Raw genomic sequence first — 22,817 nt, forward strand, 5'->3', positions numbered from 1 at the left:
TGTGTAGTTGATGGTGAGAGAACTCTAGAGCTCCACAGTCTTATACACAACCATGTCCGGTCTCGGCCAGTTTGGAGTATGACAACAAGGCCCATACCAAATCTGCTGCGTCACTGAACGGCCCAACTCCGGCATCGGTGGTTTCTCGGTCGGTCGGGGTGTGGGGGAGCGGAGGGGTCACGGGCGGATGCGGGGGTTTGTCCCGAAGAGAACAACGAGTCATCTACGCGACAGGTGTCAGCGCTCACTGTTGCACAACGTCTACCAGTCCCGAGCCGTCCATTTCCTTTCCGACTCAGCACCGATCCGGCAGGATTTTACTCCGATCCAAGTCCGATCGGAGCCTGAAACCTCTCCGAATCGGCTCCGATAGTGGACTAAAGTGGAAAATCAATCGTTTTGCCACGTGTCAAGTCCGATCGGACGTTTGATCGGTTTCCAGAAGAAGATCAGCCCATTTTTCGGCAAGTTGATGGCGTTCCATGCGCTCGGTCGCTTTGTTTGTTTACAGAACAATGACCATCAACCCCGGGTCGTACAGATATATGAGTGGTATCATTCTGCTCGTCGAGGAGTCATCTTTGCAACTGTGACTTGGACGTAGATGTCGAGGAAGAAGGGGGTGTAGAATCCGCCACAGAAGCGTGTTGAATGGGCTCCGCTAAAACGCCGATCGGCCCTGACTTGACGCGGGATCTCTCGAGGTGGCGGAGGGTGGAAAAGCTCGATGGAGCGCAAACCTGGGCTTGGATGCCCAACGCCGACTTGGGTCCGCAAATGGAATGAGACTACGACAACTGGCCAGGTTCAAAGCCGTCGGCTCCGGTACGGTTGCCGGTGGGCCAAATCTTGTTCTGTCGTCAAGCCAGTGGCTGGTGAACGGCTGGTGAATGGCGGGCGGCTCATGACACACTGACACATTGAGGCACTCCATGTGCGGGGCAGTGGGGGACCCATGGAGGCCATCTGGATGCTTTGCACCTCGAGTCCGTCCGACCAGAGATACTTAAAGAACAGCTGACAGAATCTTTCAATGACAACAGTCCCGCGTGGCTTGGCATATTTGTCACTTTTGGCTCCACATCCCTCATCTTGCCATCTCATCTTACACCCCAAGTCATGTCTGAGAAGATAACCGACGCGACTGCGCCCGTCCAGGCGCCACTCGCGCCTGCAGTTTCGCCCGACTCGGGCTTGGACGCCTCCAAGCATGCCGACCTCGTCGACATGACGGTCAACGCTCGTCGCGCCGCCGACAAGGAGCGGGGCATGACCCTCATGCAGGGCTTGCGCCTATACCCAAAGGCCGCTGCGTGGTCAATGCTCATCTCCATGTGCATTGTTATGGAGGGTGAGTCAGCACTTGGGGGTCCAGCTGACATCAGGCTTCCAGGTGTGCCTCACGCCCAACCTCATCAACCTCCAGTCGTTCGCGAGCAAGTTTGGTCACCTCAACAGCAAGGGGGTGTACGAGGTGGAGGCCAAGTGGATTGCGGGCTTGACCAACGGTGCGACGGTCGGCCAGATCATCGGTCTCTTTATCGCCGGTATTGTTGCTGAGCGCATCGGCTATCGCTACACGGTCATCATCGCGCTCGTGTGGATCACGGCCTTCCTCACCCTCTTCGTCACCGCCAACAACCTCACAACCCTCCTCATGGGCGAGATCCTTTGCGGCCTCCCTTGGGGTGCGTTCCAGACCATCTGCATCAGTTACGCCGCCGAGGTTTGCCCCATCGCGCTCCGCGGGTACCTCACATGCTTTGTCAACTGCTGCTGGGGCATTGGGCAGGTGATTGGTATCGGCGTCATCAAGGCGCAGGCCGACCGTAACGACATGGGTCACTGGTCGTGGCGCTTGCCTTACGCGCTCCAGTGGATGTGGCCCGTGCCCCTCGCCATCGGCGTCTTCTTCGCTCCCGAGAGCCCTTGGTGGCTCGTCCGCCGCGGCCGCCTCGAGGACGCCAAGAAGAACCTCCTCCGCCTTACCTCGCTCAACCGCGACACCGAGTTTGATGCCGACGAGACCATCGACATGATGCGTCACACTACCGAGCTCGAGCAGGAGATCACCGCGGGCGCATCCTACCTTGACTGCTTCAAGGGTGTCGACCTTCGCCGCACGGAAATTGTTGCAATGACATGGGTGAGTTGAAATTTCGAGGTGGCTTGCGGCAATTGCGCGCTCGGACGCCACATCCCTGCGCCACACCACGCCCTACCAGTTGCCCTTATCCACATGTCCATCAGCTGACGACCAGGCTATCCAGAACCTCTCGGGCAACTCGTTCTCAGGGTGAGTTTCCGTCCGCACCAGCTGCACACGGACCATACGGCGCGGAACACAGGCTCACATCAGATACTCGGCCTACTTCCTCACCAAGGCTGGTGTCTCGCCCTCGCACTCTTACTCGTTCGCGCTCGGCCAGTACTCGATCAACATTGTCGGCGTGTTCGGCGCGTGGGCCCTCATGGCTTGGGGCATCGGCCGTCGACGCTTGTACGTTGGTGGCCTCGCGTGCCTCTGTGTCGCACTGTTCGTCATGGGCTTCCTCGGTCTTGTTCCCAAGGCGCACCGAGACTCTGGCGCGATGGCCACCGGCGCAATGATGATCATCTGGGCCGCCTGTTACCAGCTGAGTGAGTGTCTTTTTTATTTTATTTTTTCTATTTGGGAAGCTGACACCAAGCCGTCGGGTCCGTGTGCTACTCACTCGTCGCCGAACTGTCGACGCGCCGGCTTCAGATCAAGACAGTCGTCATTGGCCGCATGGCGTACAACATCATTGCGATCATCTGCAACATTCTCACGCCATACATGCTCAACGAGAGCGCGTGGAACTGGGGCAACTTTGCCGGCTTTTTCTGGGGCGGCTCGTGTTTCCTCTCTCTCGTGTACGCCTACTTCCGCATCCCCGAGCCGCGCGGACGCACGTTTGCCGAGATTGACGTTCTCTTCGAGCGCAAGGTGCCGGCACGCAAGTTTGAGTCTACCAAGGTCGACCCGTTCGAGGTCCACCTCGACGAGAAGCGTCACAGTGTCTCGCACGTCGAGCTGCCGGAAAAGGCGTAGGTTTCATGACGAGACGCTGCGGCCAAGTGTATCTGAGAGAGATTCCGTGGGTTGCGGCGTGTTTCCGGAGACGAGGTATCAGTCTATAGCGTGGTAATGCAGTATTGTTTTTGCAACAGTTCACTGGCGGCCTTGGATTGGATCAAAGGTGAATACGTTCCAAGATTTGGCGCGCGGTGGAGGTGCCGATTTGCTTCCGTAACCTTGATTCGTCTTACTAGTCACTCCCAATACCCATTCTTAATCGACGTCGGGCAGCAGTAACCGTGTCCTTCCAAGTAATGGTTTCGCCATGGAATCTGCAGCTGTGCAGAGCACATTCGATACATGCATGTATCCAGTTGGAACCGTTCGAATTGCACTCTTCTGGTAGACTTTATTCGCCGTTAGGTTCATCTACCCATGCCAACCGGGTATCCGCGGCGCATATATCCGGAAGCACACGTGGGTCAAACGCCGACCAAGTGTCAGCGTGGCGCGTCTCCAGGGTGGGTGAGTGAGTCAAGATGGAACAGAGTTGGACCACTTCTGAAATACGCCACTATACACATAACACTCCATCGCACCCCGTCACCATGGAAGGCAACAAGGAGGAGGCTCTGCGCTGTCTTGGCATTGCCCAGCGCCACCGCGCCGCATCAAATCATGCCGCAGCACTCCGCTTTGCGCGCAAGTCGGTGTCGTTATACTCGACACCCGAGGGCGAGAAGATGGTCCTCCTCATCCAGCAGGAGATCTCAGTGTCGGGGGCAGCTTCCGGGACAGACTCTGCGTCTGAAGCGAGGAGTCCGCCAACAAGTGGGGCGACCACACCCACGCCACAGGCCAAGTCGAGCGGCGTCGAGGAACATGTCACGACCGCGCGCCAACGAGCGACAGCCAGCTCGGCCAGCTCGGCCGAGAAGAAGCCAGGAGTAAAGTACACGGTCAAGCAGATTGAGGTCGTGGCGCGCGTCAAGCGGTGTCGGCATCATGCGTACTACGAGATCTTGGCGGTCGAGAAGACCTGTACAGAGAACGACGTCAAGCGCGCGTACAAGAAGTTGGCGCTCGCGTTGCACCCGGACAAGAACAACGCACCGGGTGCGGACGAGGCGTTCAAGAGTGAGTCGAGCGAGGCGGCGTCAGCGGCGTCAGTTGAAAGACAAGGTGGTGTCGTGGGGATGACGCGGCTCTGGCTGGTGATGGTGATGGTGATGAGTGGAGTCGCATGGCTAACTGCAGTGGTCTCAAAGGCGTTCCAGGTGCTCTCTGACAAGGGCCTCCGCGAGGTGTACGACATGAACCCCACAATCGACCCGACACAGCGCGGCGGTGGTGGTGGTGGTGGCAGTGGCATGGCGCGCGGCTTCCCCGGCGGAGGAGGGATGCGGTTCCAGACCCACCCTGGGTTCCAGCAGGAGATGAACCCCGAGGACCTGTTCAACATGTTCTTCGGGGGCGGCGGGATGGACCAGGGCTTTGGTGGGCCGTTTGGCGGCGGTGCACGAGGTGAGTATCCCTCCCCACATGGACACGAGCGACCCCTCGAGCGGCAAGATCAGCGGCGCTCTGAGCCGCAACATTGGCGGCCAGAGCCGTCGTTTGAGGGCGTACCAGAATGGCACGGGCGGCCACAGGAATGGCAGGAGCGTCCAGGGCCATTCCACGGCCACACGGGGTGGGCGCATCTTCCGAGCACGCCAGCAGACCCGCGTTGGAGACGCCCACCGATGGGTCAGAGGCTGCCCTTTCCGAGCTGGGCGATACCGCTGTCGGAGCGGTACATTCATCCCCCAGGCTTCTGCGGACTACGCGACTGTGTCATCTGCGCGTAGGCGCTTGGGGCCGCCGGCGTGTCGCATCCTGAAACCACCCACCTCGGCTGACATCAGTATACACGTTCGGCGGCCCGCGCCGGCGGCCCGGACAGTTCGCCAACGCACGAGGCGAGGACATGACCCCGAGCTCGCCGCTCATGGCGTTCCTTCCCGTCCTCCTCCTCGTTGCATTCGTGCTCTTTTCTCTCCTCCCATCCTTGTTCGGCGACACGACCCCTGATCCCGGATTCACGTTCAGGCCGACGAACCGTTTCAGCGAGGCGCGACACACGACGCCACGTAACGTCAACTACTACGTCAACCCGACCGAGTGGGAAAGTTCGGCAGTGTGGCAAAGCGTTCCCGAGCAATACCGGCAACGGAAGGACGCCGCACAGTTTAGCTCAAAGCTCAAGAACTTTGAGTTTGACGTCGAGCAGACGCAGATCCAGCACCTCCAGGCAGAAGTGAGTCGAGCTGGCCAAGCTGACGCGGCCATTGAGATGTCAGCTAACACCAGTGCCGCGCGTTCGACAACGCCCGTCAGCGCAAGATTGCAGAGGAGGCAGGCGTGTTTGGATGGGGAGCAGACTACGCCAAGATCCGCGAGCTGCGCTCACAGACCAATGCGGCCTGCGAGCAGCTGCGGAAATGGGGCGTGAGCACACTGGCTTACTAGATGACGTGGCATGCACTGTGGCATTGTATTTTTCCACATCAAGAGACACGTAACACGTATATTAGTCTATCCACAAACTATAGTCAGGTATAATTGAGTCCCCTAGCTACGACCACGCTAGCCGAGATGAGAGGGTTGGGTTGCGCCTCGCGCGTTGAACGCAAAGTTGAGTATGCGGTGAGCGAGGCGCGGCTGGCCCTAGGCAACCGTCTCGAGGTGTATCGGGGGGTTGAACCGGAGCGCTGGGCCCGTGGTCATGCTCGCGTTGAGAGCAGACAGCTCGTCGTCGAGGACTCTGCGGGCGATCGTGTCGCCATCGCGCACAAGTGACGAGTAGTGCTTCTTGAGCCTGCTGTCGACCTTGAGGAGGAGGTCTATGACGGGCTGTGTGAGCTTCTGGCCCTCGCCGACAAACGCGCTGTTCTTGGGCATGTCGCCAAAGAGCGCAGCATCCGTCGCTACACTCCAGATACCCGTGTCGTTGCCGCGGACGCTGATGAAAGCGGATGGGTGAAGCAGTGTGCCATGTGCCGGGTCCGTGTTGCGCGCGCCCGCAACATTTGGGAGAAGCATGTTCAGGAGCTTTTTGTACACGTCTCGGATGATGGAGCAAGTCGACGCGTGTACTTGAAAGTAGTCGGGTGTGAATGGCTGCGGGAGTTAGCACGTGAGTGCGGCGAGTAAGTTGTACGTACCATGACGGCCAGGACCAGGAACGCGTCCGACGACGCGTCGATTGACGCAATCGTCACCTCTGCCGTCGATGTGCTCTGCGCAGCGCTGGGACGCGGTACCGGCCGTCGTGGGCGGAAAAAGTTACGCTGTGGTTAGCCAAATTATTAGCGAGACATACAATAGGTCCAACAACTTTACCACTGTTTGCGCTTTGCTCCGACCACTGCTCCCACTCGCCCATGAGCTGGTACGCGGCGCGGAGAAAGTCCTGCGCGCCAGCAATATCAAATAGTCCGGCAAGAGAGAGGCCGAGCGCATACTCTTGCCGTGCGAGCGTGTCGAGCTGTTTGGTGCCTAATGCGGCCTCGAGCGCACTCCGCTCAACATGTACCGTGTTGAGCCATGGCTGGTCTCTGCGATTAGCTCAATCACACGAGCGACGTACCCATTATACCACTGCATGAGGTATGACCATTGGAAGACGCGTTCGCGCACGAGCACAAACACGTCTTCTACGCGGCGAACAGAGCGGGGGATCTGGCTCGGCGCCTGCGCACGGCCATACACGCTGCTGGTGCTTGAACCGCTCACGGTCCTCCCGACACCGTGGTAGATACTGCCTGCGCCCCGACTACTCTCGCCAAGAGTATAGTCGTGGCTCTCATCCGAGCTTGTCAAAGAGGGTGAGTACGAGCCCTGCATGTACGCGCTCGGCGGGGCCGTGTATCCCCCCGGGGAAGAGCGCGAGGGCTTGCCCAGCGCAGCAAGGAGGGACTGTTGTTAATACGGGAAGACGTTGTCTTGACTCTTGACTCTTGACTCACAGACGATTGCTGCTGTCAGTTTAGCATTGTCCTGCACTGCACGCACCTTGCGCTTCATGTGAGACTTGGAGATACTGCCAAAGTCCATGGCGTTTGGCATGCTCAGTAGTTGGATGGACGATGAGGAAGCAAGTAGATACAGATACAGTTGAGGGGTTTCAGAAAGGGTGACAGGAGGTAAACGCGGGAAGAGCGGGAGTTGATTGTATTGCAAGGGTAACTATACAACCTTACTGTAATTGACACTATAGGTTAATAGAATCAGTGGAGGCCCGAACAAGGAATCAGTTGGAGGCCCGAACAAGGCCTAGAATCCTTACATCACTCCCTCCACAATTCACAATCGCCTTACCACACTCCTTCCCTCTCATGTCTCGTCTCTTTCTGCGAACACTTGCCGCAACCGCTGCCCGACCAGTACAGCGCCGGGCAGCTGCGGCCCTCGTCGGTGGCGCCCTGACCTTGTACGCCATCGGTAAGTTGCTGTAGCATGTGACTTTGATCGTTTCGTGGAATCTGACGCCAGAGTCTGATGTGCTCGCAGACGCCAAGAGCGTGATGGCGGGGCTGCGCGTCGACGCACTTGAGCGGTACACGGTACAGCTGGACGCGGCAAAGCCCGTTGTGGCTGACGACCCGAACATGGTCGGTGAGTTGCTATCTCGCTCTGCTGGGTGATGGCATGATGGCATGAGGGCACACGTCATGCCTCGGCACGGCTTGGCCCGGAACACCGGGGACAACAGCTGACCCCAGTCGACCGCGCGACGGGCGTCGCGCACGCCATCGAGTTGCGGCCCGCGTCTGCGCCTGCACTGGCTCTCGTCGGCGTTGGCGTCCGCACCGTCTCCTTCCTCTACATGAAGGTGTACTCGGCCGGATTCTACGTCGACGACTACACGCTCAAGCGTCTTCCGTCCTTGCCGGGATGGAAGGGGTATACCCCGGCGGAGCTGCAGGGGCCAGAAGCCGAGACGTTGATCCAGTCCATGCTCGATGCGCCGGCGGCGGTTGCCGTCAACGTCAGTAAGTGTTGCTGTCTTTTTGTGTCCCGATGCGTATCTCTCCTGCTGACGCACTCAGTCCCCGTCCGCAACACCGACTTTGCTCACCTCCGTGATGGCCTCACCCGCACGTTGGTCGGGCGGATGAAGATGGGACGGCACCGCGGCGAGATCACGCCCGAAGACGACGCACGGCTCACCGACGCGATGCAGGAGTTCAAGGCCGTCTTCCCCGGAGGCAGCGTACCCAAGGGCAACAGCCTGACCCTCGTCCGTGCGGCCGACGGGAACCTGTCCGTCGAGTACCAGGGGCGGGTGCTTGGCAAGGTCGCCAACCAGTGGATTGCCAACAACCTCATCATGGCTTACTTCAACACTGCGGCGCCCATCTCGCCTCCGCTGCGCGACTCTGTTGCTGAGGGGTTGGCCAAGTACGCGTAGAGAGGGGACACGGCGATGTGCATGTGCATGCTGTACAAGACAATCCACTTATGAATACCATTACCACTCCGGATGTATTAACGCACCCTACATGACTACACATTCTCCCTCGGCATCCTTGCGTGTCGGCCGCTTGCCGCTGCCCTTGATGCCCCGGTTGCTGTTCAACTCTGCGAGGCGCTGCATCGCTCGCTTGTTGCCCTGGCCTGGCGTCAGTTCATGTCAGTCAATACCACTCACTCGCTGACCGCATGTACCACCGCTTGGCCAGCTCCATGTCCTGTTTGACGCCGATACCAATCTCCGTGTAGTCTGTTGGTCAACATACCGAAGAGATTTCAAGCTTACATCCAACCGCATATTCGGCCTTGGGAAGACCCTTGTTTGCAGCCTTGCGGCCCCACAGGTAGGCCTCGGTGTCCGACTGCTTAAGCACGCCCTCTGAGCCTGTGAGGTACCAGCCGCTGAGGGCTAGCTCGGCCTCGGCGTCGCCACGCTCCGCCGCACGCGTGTACCACGCAATACTGCGGCGCGGGTCGATCGGGAAGCCGAGTGTGCCAAACTCGTGACACGAGCCGAGCTTGAACTGGGCAGGGGCGTAGCCGAGCTGAGCTGCTTGAGTTAAATACTCACGTGCAGCAATGGGGTCGTGCGGAATGACACCGTTTGTGCCGTTGTTTGGCCGTTCGTGGAGTAGCGCCAGCTCGTGCAGTGCGTGCGGGTTGTCCTCGTCGGCTTGTGCTGAGGCACGGCGCAACCACACTAACGCCTCACGCGGGTTGCGTGGGTGGCCCATGACACCGTTGAGTAGGATCAACGCCAGCTTGTACATTGCCGCCGTGTCACCGAGCGCCGCAGCCTTGCGGTAGAAGAGGACCGAGCGGTTCGGGTCTCGCTTGACCCCTGCGCCCAACTCACAACACACGGCCGCACGGTACGTCGCAGCAGGGTGATTCAATTTGGACGCCATCAAATAGAGGTAGTAGGCCCTCTCGTGGTCGACCTGTAAGCCCAGCTGCCCTGTGCCATACAAGTTGGCGAGGAAGAACTGCGCGTCGGCGTACGGCTCCTTGCCCTCGGCCAACTTTTTGACATTGCGCAGGCTCTCGGCGAGCAGCGAGTCGCGGTACTTGCGGCCCTGTCGTGGATCGGTCGACGAAATCTCGTCTCCGAGCTTCTTGGCAGCCTCGATGAGATATTTGGTAAAGGCAAACTGCGCCTCTGGATCGGGATCCACCTTCATACGATTCCGATAGTCTTCCACAAACTCTCGCGTATACGGCGGCTTGCTGACGTCGATCGCTGCGGCGCCGCCTCGTCGACGAGTGGAGGACGCGCCTACAGACTCGATGGGCATCCTGGGCGCAGACGAAATTGACGAGAGAGATATGGTTGAGCGAGACGTGTTGGTCCGCACCAGGTTGGACATGCTGGCTTGCCTTGATGGCCCTTGAACAGGAATGGGGCCACCTGCCTGCCCTGGGAATGCCCCTCCCATACCCTGAGCTGGCGGCAACCCAACGAAATCGTTCGCTGCCGAGTAGTATGGATTATTGACGTTGGGAACCGGCGCCTGTCCGGGTCCTCGTGGCGTGTACGGTTGCGGCTGGTTTGGCCATCCGCTAGACGCGCTTCGAGAAGGTGGCCCGCCTTGGCTGGGGTATGGCATCTGCCGCTGTTGGGGAACTGGCGGCTGTGCGTACGCGTTCATACCCGTGTCGAGGCTGTAGACACTGGCTGCAGGATCATCCTGCTGCAGAGGACGATGCCCGCCTGTGACGGAGCGCCCTCGAGGAGGAAGGCCAGAGGCAGGCAGCTGGCCGTAGGGTCCGGCGTACGCTGACGGTGCCGGCACTCGGGGCTGCGGTCCGTTGCTGGCCAACCGCATGTTGGAGAAGTCGTTGCTCAGCTCATTGCTGTTCGCGCTGTGTGTCGAGAACCTGCCGTCCGCTGGAGTGGGACTGTCCGAGTAGTCGTAGGAGAGCTGGCTCGGGTAGTCGACTGGGGCGTACGGCGGGTGCTCTCTCCCGCCACCAGACGGGCCGCGATTGTGGCCGTACGCTTGCTGGGGAATATGTGGCTGAGGCATGGGTTGGGTTGGAATGATGGGCGAGTTGGGAGTCGTTGCGGCCTGGTAGGATGGGGGAAGGAATGAGGGCATGGAAGCCGGGTCTCCAAAGTCGAGCTGCGGTAATTCTGGCAGTTCGAGTGGTTCGGCTGGAATCACTGTCAGCTTGAAAATGGACAGTGGAAGGAGGAGAAGTGTGAAATAGAGGATGGAAAAGGGTCGTAAAGGATGTATTGACTAGTTCTGTTGGCTAGCGTGAATGAGGCTGAGAATGATTGGCACAATCACCCAAAGTGAATGTATAGTGTACCGCTGTGTTGTCACATCCCACATGTCGCACACAGATGCAAAACGAGGTGCAACCTAGTGGCCATTGGTGCTGGGGGATGACGGAGGGGAGGTCGGGCGCCAAAAGTGATTGCGAGAGAAGCATGATGCAAGGATCGCGTGAGGCGCGAGAAGAAGCCGAGTTGTGTTGTTGCACTGTTGGAATGTCTAGCTCACCATAGTCACGACTCGACTCGCGTCGTTCATCTTGCCCGTCCCCATATTCTTCCACATTGGAGAGGGGTCCATTGCTGGAGCCTTTGTAGCCCATTGTCCGAGAGGGAAGGCCTGTGGACATGATGGCGACCCGAGGAAGGCGGGGACGCGGGGTGTGACTGGTTGTGCGGGAGGGGGGAAGAGGACAGAAGAAAAGGACCGACCCAACTAGTCGGGGCGCAAGGCGCTTGCGCAGGGGTGGATCGGACCCGCGCGCTATGCGATGCCGGCGTTGGTGTGTGGGGAAGCGATGGGACGCGAATTCGACGCGTTGGATGAATGTAATTGATTGAAGATGAATGAAACGTGTGTAAGTAAGTAGATGGAGGAAGGTGAGTGGGGGTTTAGATCAATGCAACAATGGGATCATCAAGTAGTATTATTGTAACCATATACAAGAATTCAAGTATGACAATATACAGTACGTACTCCTTTACCCGTAAACTCTGAAAGAACGAGTGGGGAATTCAATTGGGGGAATACCCATCTTCCGCCCAGTTTTCAGGGGCTGAGCTGAGAGGCGCGCTAGACAACGAGATTCTCAGAAGTGAAACTCAACACAGTCACTCACTCGAATCTCACGTGAGCCTCACGCGACAGTATAAACCACGGAATGTCACCCCACGTGATATTTCGCGGTTACGAACCGGTCTCCGCTCCGTCTCGACTCGAAAGATACAACGCGCTTGCTTATAACAACTGTCATTCTCCACAACACTCCATCTCGCTCACCCAACAACAAAACTGCCACAAACATGGCTCAGACTGTACGCTCCCAGACGTTCCCAACATCTCCCCAGTATCTGACATTCAGTCTCAGCCGCTTAAACCGTCCCTCGACGAGGTCAAGGACTTGTTGAAGAGCGCGACCTCCACCCCGACGACGCTTGTGCCTCCCGGTGCAGACGGTTTCCCGCGCGGTTCCGGCGCCGCAGCTTCGTCAACAGCAAAGGTCGAGGCCAAGCGTCCGAACCTCGTTCCCGTGTATATCGACATTGCCGCCGACCTCCTCACACCCGTCGCTGCGTACCTCAAAGTCGCGAACGGGAGCGAGCACTCGTTCCTGCTTGAGAGTATCACTGGCGGTGAGAACCTGGCGAGGTATAGCTTTGTAGGCGCCGACCCATTCAAGACTGTACATACTGGGGAGGGGTTCGAGGTCGAGGGCGACCCTCTCGAGGCGCTCGAGAAGGAGCTCGAGCCGTACCGCTATTGCAAGCTCGACTCTGTCCCGACGTTCACCGGTGGCGCTGTAGGTTTCATCACCTACGACGCAATCCAGCACTTTGAACCCGTCACCAAGCCCGCGAAGCCACACCACAACCCTCTTCCTGGTATGCCTGAGGCGTTCTTCATGCTCGCTTCGACGATTGTCATCTTCGACCACATCTTCCAGTCGATCAAGATCGTGTCGCACGTCTACCTTCCGGACGGGGAGGACGAGTCCAAGCTTCCCGCGCTCTATGAGGAGGCTGGACAGCGCCTGATGGCCATCCGTGCCAAGCTCCTCAGCCCTGAGACGCCTCTGCCGAAGCAGGACCCCATCGTGCTCGGTAATGAAGCCGTCAGCAACGTCGGCAAGGCGGGGTACGAGGGCTTCGTGACCAAGCTCAAGGAGCACATTGTCAAGGGCGACATCATCCAGGCTGTCCCGTCCCAGCGACTTGCTCGCAAGACGGCTCTCCACCCCTTCAATGTGTACCGGCACCTGCGGCGTCTCAACCCTTCGCCGTACATGTTCTACTTGGACTGCAAGGATGTGCAACTCGTTGGTGCGTCCCCGGAAACTCTGTGCAAGGTCGAGGGCCGCAAGGTGTACAACCACGCGATCGCGGGGACGGTCAAGCGCGGCAAGAATGCGGCCGAGGACGCCAAGCTTGGTGCCGAGCTTCTTGCGAGTGAGAAGGACCGCGCCGAGCACATTATGCTTGTCGACTTGGCGCGCAACGACGTCAACCGCGTGTGCAAGCCCGAGACGGTCAACGTCGACGACCTGATGCGTCTTGAGAAGTTTAGCCACGTCATCCACATCACGTCGCAGATTAGCGGGCAGCTCCGCGACGACCAGAGCCGCTTTGACGCGTTCCGCTCCATCTTCCCGGCCGGTACCGTGTCAGGTGCGCCCAAGGTCAAGGCCATCCAGCTTGTCGGCGGCCTCGAGCAGGAGCGCCGTGGAGTGTACGCGGGGGCCGTTGGGCGGTTCGACTTTGACCGCAACGAGCTTGACACGTGCATTGCCATCCGCACCATGACGTTCAAGGACGGCACCGTGTACCTCCAGGCTGGCGGCGGTATCGTCTTTGACTCGGTCGAGGAGGACGAGTACATTGAGACGATCAACAAGCTCAAGAGCAATGTGTCGGCCATCGAGGCGGCTGAAAGTGAGTCGAGCTGGCGGGAGTAGGGTTAGGACATCGCTGACAATGCAGAGGAGTACTACGCCATGCAGCAGGCGGGTTCCCAGTAGATTCCTGTAGATTTGTGCGTTTGCATGATGGGGCTGTTAAGTTTGTACCTGAGCGTTAGTTGAGATGTGGGATTGCCGTTTGAGTGGAATTACACACGCGCACTCTGAGCACATCCTCAAACACTGTTACTGCGCCTGGGCAGTGCAGCAGGCTGATCCAGAGAGCCGGAGATTGTCTGCGCTGCCACTGATGGGCAGGAACGTTGATAACTCTGGGAAGTTGGCAACCCAGAGTCAACATCTTCTTAGACCTTGGGCAAATCTGAGATGGGCGGCGTAGTGATAGTAACACCAGTTGCCACAGACTTTTTGTGAACTTTATCATTCTCCCATTTCCATAGACAGGCTTCTCTATATCACCCCGGCTCTCATGCCGTCTTCGTACGATAGCTTAGATTAGCAAACGTTCCTAACATGGTTAGCACAGCCTCTATTACAGAGCGCCACCCTACTCCCTTGATTCTTAGCTGCCCCACTCGTAAGTGAAGTTGTCAAAGCGTTTGTCCTCTGGCTGGCGTAGAGGTAATTTTCATCTACGGTTCAATTCAGTAGATGTCGGCTAGCTGCCATTGCAACATGAAATGAGTACGATGTAGATATTGAACGTGAGGATTAACCAGGGAAACGATTTCGCCAAGTTGGTCCTCCCGCGTACTATACCGTAAGGCCTACGTGACACTGCCAGTGCGCATTATGCAAACGGTTCTGGGCTCTCGCAACCAAGGTGAGGCTCTCTATAGGCTATCTATCCTCTATCAATACGTACCTTAGGGACGTCGTCGGCCTGGCGCGCGAAAATCTGACGTTTCGGCTTGTATCCCGCCAGATTTCCGTTTGCCCTCTGCATGTACAGCCATCGTGAGCATTTCCCAGTTCGATCGCCACTCCCATCTCCGCCTACTCGCTGTCGCGGTACCAGATTTTCAATGAGCACGATGTGGGGGTCGAAAGGCGGCGGGCTCACCCCAGACCCTTGACCGCTTCCACAACCGCCCCTACCGCCCCAGTGTGGTGCAAGCTCCGCGACTCTCTCACGGTACACTGTCCTGGCGATCTCACTCCCGAGATCGGGGGCCAAAAATATTGTAACTGTTCCCACTAGCCGACTTGAACGACTGGCCTTGTCATGATTCTCGCCCCTTGCGGGGTGTTGAATACGAGTGACACGCTCTACCACTGAGCTAAGAGGGATGTGTTGGAGTTGAAGTAGGAGTGTAATAGGAAGAACACTGATGTCTGGGCAGGCACCTCCGGAGCAGTGACAGTGAAGCAGGCCTTGAGAATTTGAGAACGGCGGGGGGCTTGGGGGCAAGCAGAAAGATGCCAATCATGTTCCCGGTACAAGTGGAGCGGAGGCACCGCTCATGAGGCCAAGGGAAAGTGGCAAGTTGTGGGCGAGGCCGTCGTGGACCGGACGTTTCATCCGTGGGGTCTGCCGACATCACACTAGGCCCCGGTGTGCCGTTGGTGTGAACACAACTGGCATGGGGTTCGGGCTGTGCGACAGTCGGCTGGTCCGTCGAGTGTGAGAGAGTGTGAGTTTGTGCGACCTGCTGCGCAAGTGATGCATCTCCGAATGTGCATCCCACGCTCATGCCGTGGGGCATGACAGCCCGAACCCCAACGATACTCCTCTCAACTTGAGGATATAAACCCATGCCTGCCCGACACTAACCCAATCAAACCTACTCTCACTCGCTCTCGCAGCCCTACTCAACCCAACCAACCAACACCAACTAACAATGCCCGACAAGATCTCCACCTCGCAGGTCTCCAAGCCCATCCAGGCTCAGCCCCAGGTACGTCCCCATCCTCCATTCTCCTCCCCCCGGCCCTTGTATCTTCGCTAACGACAGGCCAAGGGGGACAAGAAGCCCCACCACGAGGGCAAGGGCAAGGGCAAGAAGGCCCAGGGCGAGGACCAGCAGGACGCTGTTGAGATGGCCGCAGCTCCCCATGGCGAAGTCCAGGCTGAGCAGAAGAAGTAAGCTATATGCTAAACAGTGCCGCTAGTCGGCTGGTTTCGTAGTGAGATAAGATGGATGTGGTGAAGGCGCTTGTTGCGGGCTGGCCTCGGAGTGGAGCGCCTATGCGTGAGCGTGTGCGGCAACGAGAGGGAGAGAGATGAGTGGACAATATACTTGGTTCGACAGGTTGTACGACGTACATCTAGCCCTGTGGGCTTGCTTCGGCTCTTTGAGGTCAGCCGGTCCTCATGACGCACATCTCGAGTTGCACTGACACAGACTGGGGCCGACACGTCCGAGCCGTTCCAGTCAAAAAGCTGACAGGTCTGAACCGTCGTGTTCCCCACCAGGGAATTGAACCCTGATCTCCCAGGTTCTTCATGAAAGCTGGACATCATAACCACTAGACCAGTGAGGATGCTCATGGAGAGCTGTGAGCGCATGTCCTAAACACCGCATCTGGGCCTGCGTATTGGTTTACCGGCTCTATGTACAAGACAATATAAAAATGAGGCCCAATACAGATTATCCTTTGCCAAAATCGGGCGCAGTCTGAGGATTCTAGACTGGAGTTTACAGGATGCTCTCTTGTCCAGCTGGCAGACCTCCTCATTCACTCAACATAATGGGTACGGATCGCACATTCCACAGGTGTTCGCCGGCGCACAGACCTCGCATCTCTGCCTGACATGCTTGGATACACGCCTTGATCCCCTCAGACCAGACTGCACCGTTCTCTCTTTGGACCACGGTGACCGATAATGTGGGTGGGCCCTCGACGGGACCATTTTCCGCCAAACTTTCCTCCTCCACCGACCATGTTCCGTAACTGAAACGGCTTCGACTCAACAACAAGATCTCCGCTGTCTGAGCTGTCTCACGCCAAAAGAGATGCAATGGAGGTGCTGATTGTTTCCAACCAGGGGGTTAAACCCTGCTCTTCCCTGTCGAAGCGATAATGATATGAGTGTGGGATATCTTACCGATGGACTAATCGGGAGTATTGTTGAGATATGTACTTAAAACGCCTCTAAATGGCCATCCAGGCTCAACCTCCTGGTACCATAGCCTATCTTGAAGAGAAAATTACATAGTGTTGGGCAGATGGCTAGGGCCAGCAAGCTGCTTATTGGGGATGTAGTGACCTCCGTTAGATCGACGGCATTAGCTGCGACATAAGCGATTGAGACGGAGGAAAACATTGGGTCGCTCATGATCGCTCGCCACCACAGTTGTCTGAGCATCTTACATACGCAAATCTGACGAGTACTGAGGCCACCGATGCCATCGACTTACGCCTTGTACGTTGAGAATCTGGGCCGAGTCTCCTCTCTCTGGTAGAGCACTGCATGATGTCGGACTCTCAATCCGGTTCCAAACTTCAGTGCATAAGCTACTTCCCCACATTAGTCCACAAGCTCGAGCGGGCGGTACACTGGGTCCCACATGCGAGCCTTGATGTAGTCAGAGAGGCTCATGTCGCCCTGGTCGCGAGCGATCTTGATCACCGTCTCGTTCGTGGCGTTGCCCTCCTTCACCGCGGCGCGGATAACAGCAGCCGTAACGTGCACGCTGACGGCGCGCAGATTGTCCAGAGGAGGCAGGAGTGCCTGCGATGGGTCTTGAAGGGCGGGTGAAAGTTCGGAAAGGCCGTCGACACCCGCCTTCAACATGTTGGGTGAGATCGTCTTCGAGCGAGCAAGAATCGCACCCTTTCGTTAGCTCAGAAAGCTCTGGAACTTGCCAATCCGAGTCCTGGATAGACCAAAGCGTTATTGGTTTGTGCAACGTGATATTCACGTCCGTCTGGCGTCATGACAGGGGAGAAAGGTGAGCCGGTGGCGACGAGGGCCTTGCCGTTGGTCCAGGTAATTGCGTCCTCTACCATCAGTTTTTTGCCCATTCCCAGTCTCTGACGACGCCATTAAGCCGCGCTCGCGCTCTCTCCTAACCGCAACGGCCGTCTCCAGACTAGCGGAAAGCGGTACGAAGATGATGATGACCAACCCGCACCGCAGGTTCACACCTTACGTTCCACCTGCATCCTTGCAAACCGTAAAAACAGACAAACTCACGCGGGTCCACTTCGCAGAGAGGTGTGGGGTTGCTGAGGGGCATGATAATGGGTCGCTCGACATGTTTGGCCATCTCGCGGACGACTTCCTCGTTGAAAGCTCCAGTCGCGGTAGAGGTCCCGATCAAGATTGTCGGCTTGACGTTCCGAATGACATCAAGCAGCTGCGCCGTGTCGGGCAACTCAGGGTTCTCCAGCGCCCACTCCTTAACCTCGCTGTCAGGCCGCGCATATGGCACCTGGTTGGGCCGGAGTGTAGGAGCCATACTCTCGATCAGGAGGCCGTTCCGGTCGACGGCCCAGAAGCGACGGCTGGCCTCTTCGTGGCTCAGTCCGTCCTCGACCTCCATGCCTTCCCTGATGGCGTCTGCGACACCCATGCCAGCAGAGCCGGCACCGTAGATGACGATACGCTGGTCCTTCAGCGAGCCGCCTTTGTTGACCTTGAGTGCAGCAACGATTGCAGCCAGGGTGACGGCGCCTGTCCCTTGGATGTCGTCATTGAACATTGGGAACTTGCTGCGGTACTTCTCCCTGTCATCAGATAGGACTTTAGCGGAACCCACATGAGCCGGTAGGCGTTGGTGAGCCCAAAATCCTCAAACTACAGTTAGTGGCGCCTTGGTAGCACGAACGTGGATCACGGCGTTCGGGAACAGGTCTCGCACGTTCTTGATGAACGATTCGACAAAGTCACTGCAGTCAGCCACCACAGCAATTCCCAGCCGGCCCAAGTTTGTCCCCAGCGGCTAAGTGTTGGCACGCAGCCCCTGGAGGAGCATTGGAGGGCTTCGGAGGAGACCGACTCACTCGTAGTTCTTGCCACGGATACGCGTCCGCTTCCAGCCCATGTACAGATCGCTCGAGAAGAGGATGGGGTTGTTAGTCCCGACGTCCAGGACGACGGGGAGGATGCGGTTCGGGTTAATACCGGCGCCGATGGTGTACAGGGACGCCTTGGAGGTACTGATCGTGATTCCGCCCACACCCTGGTGTCAGCTCGTTCTGTGACCGCCAAAGTCAGAAAAAAGCGGCTCTCGTGCGCAAGAACGCGCCACAGAACCCAGTGTGGCTTACCTGATCTCCGATACCAAGCACACCAGAATTTCAGCTTTGGAGTCAAGCGAGGGACGTACCTTCGCCGTCAGTAACGACGACAAGGTCGATACTCTCGGCCGTCGTCTCGTCGTGGCGCGCTACGTCTGCCACAATGTTGATACTCTGTAGATGAGCCTCGAGCTGCGCTCGCATCCCGTCGCGGTTAGGGAAGGAGAGGAAGCATCCAATGGGGCGGCGAAAGAGGCTCGAGTACTGCTGGACGGCTTCGCCTGCAACGGGCGTGTAGATGATGCCAAGTAGCTCCCTCAAGTGGTCCTGCAACAGGCGGTAGAACAGGATCTGGTTCTGGTCTCTCATTGAGCTGTTGTCAGTCTGGAGCGGAAGTGGAAGCCTACGCGAGGAACACGTGCTGCCGTCAGCTCTGCAACTGGCGGAACTCACCTGCAGCAACGGTGTCGGCTGCCGCTTGAGCTGGTTGTACGCGCGGTCGCATTGCTTCTCGAGCGAATGCACGTCGTATGGGAGGAGCCCCTCAAGCCCGAAGATGCTGCGCTCCTCGCGCGAGAAGCCCGCGCCCTTGTTGAGCTGCGATCAGCAAGTTGTCGGTCTAACCCACACTGGGCGTATTGAGCAGCGCAGAGCCGCGGACGTTTGTGCGGATCGGCATCGGCGTCTTGTCCTTGAATTCATACGTAACCATGCCGCGATTGGCGGACAGGACGCGCCGAGGGACGGCACGGAGAGCTGGGCGCGTGAGCATCGTGTTGGCGACCAGTTGTTGAGTGAATAAGTGTAAAGAGCAAGTGGGCGCTGTACAACTGGGCAGCTGAAGGTCACGGCTGTCACCCAGTCTGTCGATCGCGGCAAATACTATCATGTGGGCAACTGCGGAGGCGGCAGGTGGCAGGCAGCAGGCGGCAGGCGTCAGGTGGGGGAGCGCGTGCGACGTATTGGCAGCTGGGCAGACGTCGACTTCGTCATTCTGAGATGACGTAACCGAGGCAAGAACATTTTCCATTCCCCAAAACAAATGTGCAGAGGTGCAGAGGGGTTCTCGTTCACTTAGGCTTTCCCAATCTTGTCGCAACTGTGAGCAGGTCAGCTCTGCAGATTACCGTAGCAGGAGGAATCTGTGCCAAGCCTGTACAGCCTGTACCAAGCGCCAACCTCATGAAAGATTGGGAGATGAAATCGACAAATCATTAGCGTAAACAACAATAATTGCCCAGCAGAGTCAATTTGATTCCGCAGTCGGCTGTCAACGGTCAGAATTTGGTTCCGCGGCGCGCGACGCGTCCAGTTTATGACGGAAGTCCACTCAACCGCGCTAGTCACCAGAAACTCACTTCTGCCATCACAACAACCTCCTAAGCCATGGCGTCCTCATCAAAAGACAAAGGCCCTGCAGCGCCCGCAACTACTAAGCATGCGGACGCGGAAAACTACGAGATGCCATGGTGAGTTGAACTCGCATTGTAGTCGGGTGGAGGAGGGTGGACGCGCTAACGCCAGGGTCGAGAAGTACCGCCCGCTGCTGTTGTCGGAGATTGTTGGCAACACCGAGACGGTCGAGCGGCTAAAGGTTATCGCGGAGGACGGAAACATGCCTCACATTATCATTAGCGTGAGTGGCTCGCTGGAGAGTGAATGAAGCCGAGAGGCCAGCTAAATGGCGTTTTACTTGAGCTAACTTCAGGGCATGCCCGGCATTGGCAAGACGACGTCGATCCACTGCCTTGCTCATGCGTTGCTCGGTGACGCGTACAGGGAAGGTGTGCTTGAACTGAACGCATCTGATGAGCGCGGTATCGACGTGGTGCGGAACAAGATCAAGTCGTTTGCGCAACGGAAGGTCACGCTTCCACCAGGGAAACACAAGATCATCATTCTCGACGAGGCGGATTCGTGAGTGGCTTTGTTGCGCAATCAATGTGGAGACATCCCCAAGGCGCAACGGCTATGCGCTCCATTCCTCTTCGCGTCTCCCCGCTCACGCCAGGATGACTTCCGGCGCGCAGCAAGCACTCCGACGCACAATGGAGATCTACTCGAACACGACCCGCTTCGCGCTCGCTTGCAATATGAGCAACAAGATCATCGAGCCCATACAGTCACGTTGTGCTATCCTGCGATACAGCAAGCTGCGGGACGCCGAGGTGCTCAAGCGGCTTCAGGAGATCTGCGAGGCCGAGAACGTGCAGTACAACGACGAGGGTCTAGCCGCGCTCATCTTCACTGCGGAGGGTGACATGCGCCAGGCGATCAACAATCTCCAGTCGACGTGGAGTGGATTCGGATTCGTGTCGCAGGACAACGTGTTCAAGATCTGTGACCAGCCGCACCCCATTGTCATCCGCGGCATGATCAACAGCTGTCAGAAGGCCGAGATCGACGACGCGCTCGCTCGCATCCACAGCCTATGGGACCAGGGATATGCCGCTGTCGACATTGTCACCACCATCTTCCGCGTCGTCAAGACCATGAACGAGCTGCCAGAATACGTGCGCCTCGAGTTCATACGCGTGAGTTTTAAAGGAAGGAGCTGCTGACAGGCAGGAAATCGGGTGGACGCACATGCGTATTCTTGAGGGTGTGGGGACCATTGTGCAGCTCGGCGCCATGATCGCGCGTCTGTGCCGATTGTCGCTCCCAGATGGTGCGCTGAAGTTGTGAGGCGGAGACCTGTGAGGTTGGCGTGCGGGCATCTGAGGCCCATGTACGAGTTTGTGACGCACTTTCATCCATGTCTTCGTGGTCACCACCTGGTTATTCTCATGTGACTTGTACTAATCGAACTAACTGGGGTACAACACGCTTATAACTCTGCCAGCCATGCCAGCCAGCAAAGACTACCAACCCGACGTCATCGACGTGGGCTCATCAATCCATCGTCCGTTGCGGACGGCCCAGCACTTCGGGTCCGCGTCCGCTGACATGCAGCACGAGCTGCGTCTGTGGTCAGCTCGTCCCCAACTACCAGGAACAAAGTTTGATAAGCCTCGGCATGGCGGTGCTGGCGATGAGGCAGGGGATGTCGGAGAGGACGAGGCGTTCGGCGGCCCACCACGCCCCTCCGATGATATCGATATACCTCTCGGTCTCACGAATACTCGCTAAGGGGACGTAGCACCACGCGGCGAAGAGACCCCGACATCTAGGGGGAGTACTGGCACATGGGCGCCCGGAGAATCCAGGGACCAAAGTTCGTCGAACTCGCCGCCTTCGCGAATGGCAGCGAGGAGGCGTTTAAAGTACCCCTGGATAGCGCGGGTGACGCGCACACCGATGACCAGGTCGCTCTCGGCGGCAGTGGGGGTCGCCGCCAAAGCGCTGTCAACGCGGTGGCTGAGGCGTGGGCTGAGGCTCATGTTGACGGGGGTCGAGGAGAGCGGCGTCGGCGGGAGGGGAATCGGCGCAAGTGGGGTGATGGGGCGAGCGGGCGAGCTGTCCCTCGGGATGCCGGGGAAGATGGGCGGCGAAGGTAGATATGATGGAGTGAGAGGGCGTCGGGGACTGGGTCAGAGATCCACCGTCATCCATCTTGCAGGGACACAAGGGCTGTTGTGTTGCGTACATCTCTTGATCCGAGCGACTACGCATGTACGCAGGTAGTGAGATCTCTGCCACCTGTACCTACTCCAGGCAGCAGGGTAGCAGAGGATTGGGATGACACAAGGTGGTCTTGCATGCTGGTACGCTGGCCCACATGCCTTTGACGGGTTGAGTTGTCGTCATGAGCCTGGTGATCTGAGCGGTTGCAACAAAGTGGAGACTCTGAACGGGTCTCTTTAAGGCTCAACTTGCATTCTGATCCCCACTCAATTTCACATTGCATTGCATCAACCATGCCTCCGGCTCAGTTAGATGAGCACGACCTGCATTGCGTTCTCGGCTGAGTCTCTCGGCTGAGTTCGCTGACCGCCCACTCGCCAGATCACCAACGAACGCTCCACTGTGAGTTCACATCGGCCCGATTTCACCGATATGATCAACCAGGCCGGACAGTTAAACTCCCAACCAAGTATTGCCCTAGATAGCCAGCATCTCCGGAACGGCGTTGGGCCTACTACGCTTTGGCGGGGTTACGTTGCGGGAAGCCTAGCAGAAACCGGCCTAAACTGCTAAACGGTGTGGAGATCGTGGA

General features: G+C 57.9%; 9 protein-coding genes across 9 annotated transcripts; 5 read left to right on the forward strand and 4 right to left on the reverse strand.

Moving 5' to 3' along the window:
• Positions 1-1,119: 1,119 nt before the first annotated feature.
• Positions 1,120-3,073, forward strand: CcaverHIS019_0309230 (uncharacterized protein; the record flags this gene model as incomplete). Its single annotated transcript, XM_060599423.1, has 5 exons — positions 1,120-1,351; positions 1,386-2,146; positions 2,262-2,296; positions 2,360-2,640; positions 2,691-3,073. 5 exons carry the CDS (start codon positions 1,120-1,122, stop codon positions 3,071-3,073), a joined length of 1,692 nt encoding a protein of 563 aa, XP_060456118.1.
• A 575-nt stretch (positions 3,074-3,648) lies between these two features.
• HLJ1 (uncharacterized protein) lies at positions 3,649-5,551 on the forward strand (the record flags this gene model as incomplete). The annotated part of the gene is made up of 4 exons (XM_060599424.1): positions 3,649-4,177; positions 4,298-4,564; positions 4,948-5,339; positions 5,393-5,551. The coding sequence occupies 4 exons, from the start codon at positions 3,649-3,651 to the stop codon at positions 5,549-5,551; spliced, it is 1,347 nt and encodes a 448-aa protein (XP_060456119.1).
• A 198-nt stretch (positions 5,552-5,749) lies between these two features.
• CcaverHIS019_0309250 (uncharacterized protein) lies at positions 5,750-7,138 on the reverse strand (the record flags this gene model as incomplete). Its single annotated transcript, XM_060599425.1, has 6 exons — positions 5,750-6,202; positions 6,247-6,372; positions 6,405-6,639; positions 6,672-7,000; positions 7,051-7,059; positions 7,097-7,138. The coding sequence occupies 6 exons, from the start codon at positions 7,136-7,138 to the stop codon at positions 5,750-5,752; spliced, it is 1,194 nt and encodes a 397-aa protein (XP_060456120.1).
• Positions 7,139-7,419: 281 nt separating this feature from the next.
• Positions 7,420-8,495, forward strand: AIM18 (uncharacterized protein; the record flags this gene model as incomplete). The annotated part of the gene is made up of 4 exons (XM_060599426.1): positions 7,420-7,525; positions 7,577-7,699; positions 7,807-8,076; positions 8,134-8,495. The coding sequence occupies 4 exons, from the start codon at positions 7,420-7,422 to the stop codon at positions 8,493-8,495; spliced, it is 861 nt and encodes a 286-aa protein (XP_060456121.1).
• An 87-nt stretch (positions 8,496-8,582) lies between these two features.
• CcaverHIS019_0309270 (uncharacterized protein) lies at positions 8,583-11,161 on the reverse strand (the record flags this gene model as incomplete). The annotated part of the gene is made up of 4 exons (XM_060599427.1): positions 8,583-8,701; positions 8,736-8,807; positions 8,844-10,712; positions 11,068-11,161. 4 exons carry the CDS (start codon positions 11,159-11,161, stop codon positions 8,583-8,585), a joined length of 2,154 nt encoding a protein of 717 aa, XP_060456122.1.
• Positions 11,162-11,861: 700 nt separating this feature from the next.
• Positions 11,862-13,573, forward strand: TRP2 (uncharacterized protein; the record flags this gene model as incomplete). Its single annotated transcript, XM_060599428.1, has 3 exons — positions 11,862-11,873; positions 11,921-13,487; positions 13,536-13,573. 3 exons carry the CDS (start codon positions 11,862-11,864, stop codon positions 13,571-13,573), a joined length of 1,617 nt encoding a protein of 538 aa, XP_060456123.1.
• A 3,373-nt stretch (positions 13,574-16,946) lies between these two features.
• On the reverse strand, positions 16,947-19,433 carry MAE1 (uncharacterized protein; the record flags this gene model as incomplete). Its single annotated transcript, XM_060599429.1, has 11 exons — positions 16,947-17,252; positions 17,306-17,421; positions 17,616-18,148; positions 18,181-18,218; positions 18,283-18,310; positions 18,425-18,603; positions 18,692-18,696; positions 18,751-19,034; positions 19,069-19,082; positions 19,115-19,258; positions 19,290-19,433. 11 exons carry the CDS (start codon positions 19,431-19,433, stop codon positions 16,947-16,949), a joined length of 1,791 nt encoding a protein of 596 aa, XP_060456124.1.
• A 614-nt stretch (positions 19,434-20,047) lies between these two features.
• Positions 20,048-21,346, forward strand: RFC4 (uncharacterized protein; the record flags this gene model as incomplete). The annotated part of the gene is made up of 5 exons (XM_060599430.1): positions 20,048-20,130; positions 20,186-20,297; positions 20,370-20,578; positions 20,673-21,195; positions 21,230-21,346. 5 exons carry the CDS (start codon positions 20,048-20,050, stop codon positions 21,344-21,346), a joined length of 1,044 nt encoding a protein of 347 aa, XP_060456125.1.
• Positions 21,347-21,786: 440 nt separating this feature from the next.
• On the reverse strand, positions 21,787-22,273 carry CcaverHIS019_0309310 (uncharacterized protein; the record flags this gene model as incomplete). Its single annotated transcript, XM_060599431.1, has 2 exons — positions 21,787-22,186; positions 22,248-22,273. 2 exons carry the CDS (start codon positions 22,271-22,273, stop codon positions 21,787-21,789), a joined length of 426 nt encoding a protein of 141 aa, XP_060456126.1.
• Between the last annotated feature and the right edge of the window lie 544 nt (positions 22,274-22,817).

The sequence above is a fragment of the Cutaneotrichosporon cavernicola genome, assembly GCF_030864355.1.
Source record: "Cutaneotrichosporon cavernicola HIS019 DNA, chromosome: 3".
In the NCBI taxonomy this organism is placed as follows: domain Eukaryota; kingdom Fungi; phylum Basidiomycota; class Tremellomycetes; order Trichosporonales; family Trichosporonaceae; genus Cutaneotrichosporon; species Cutaneotrichosporon cavernicola.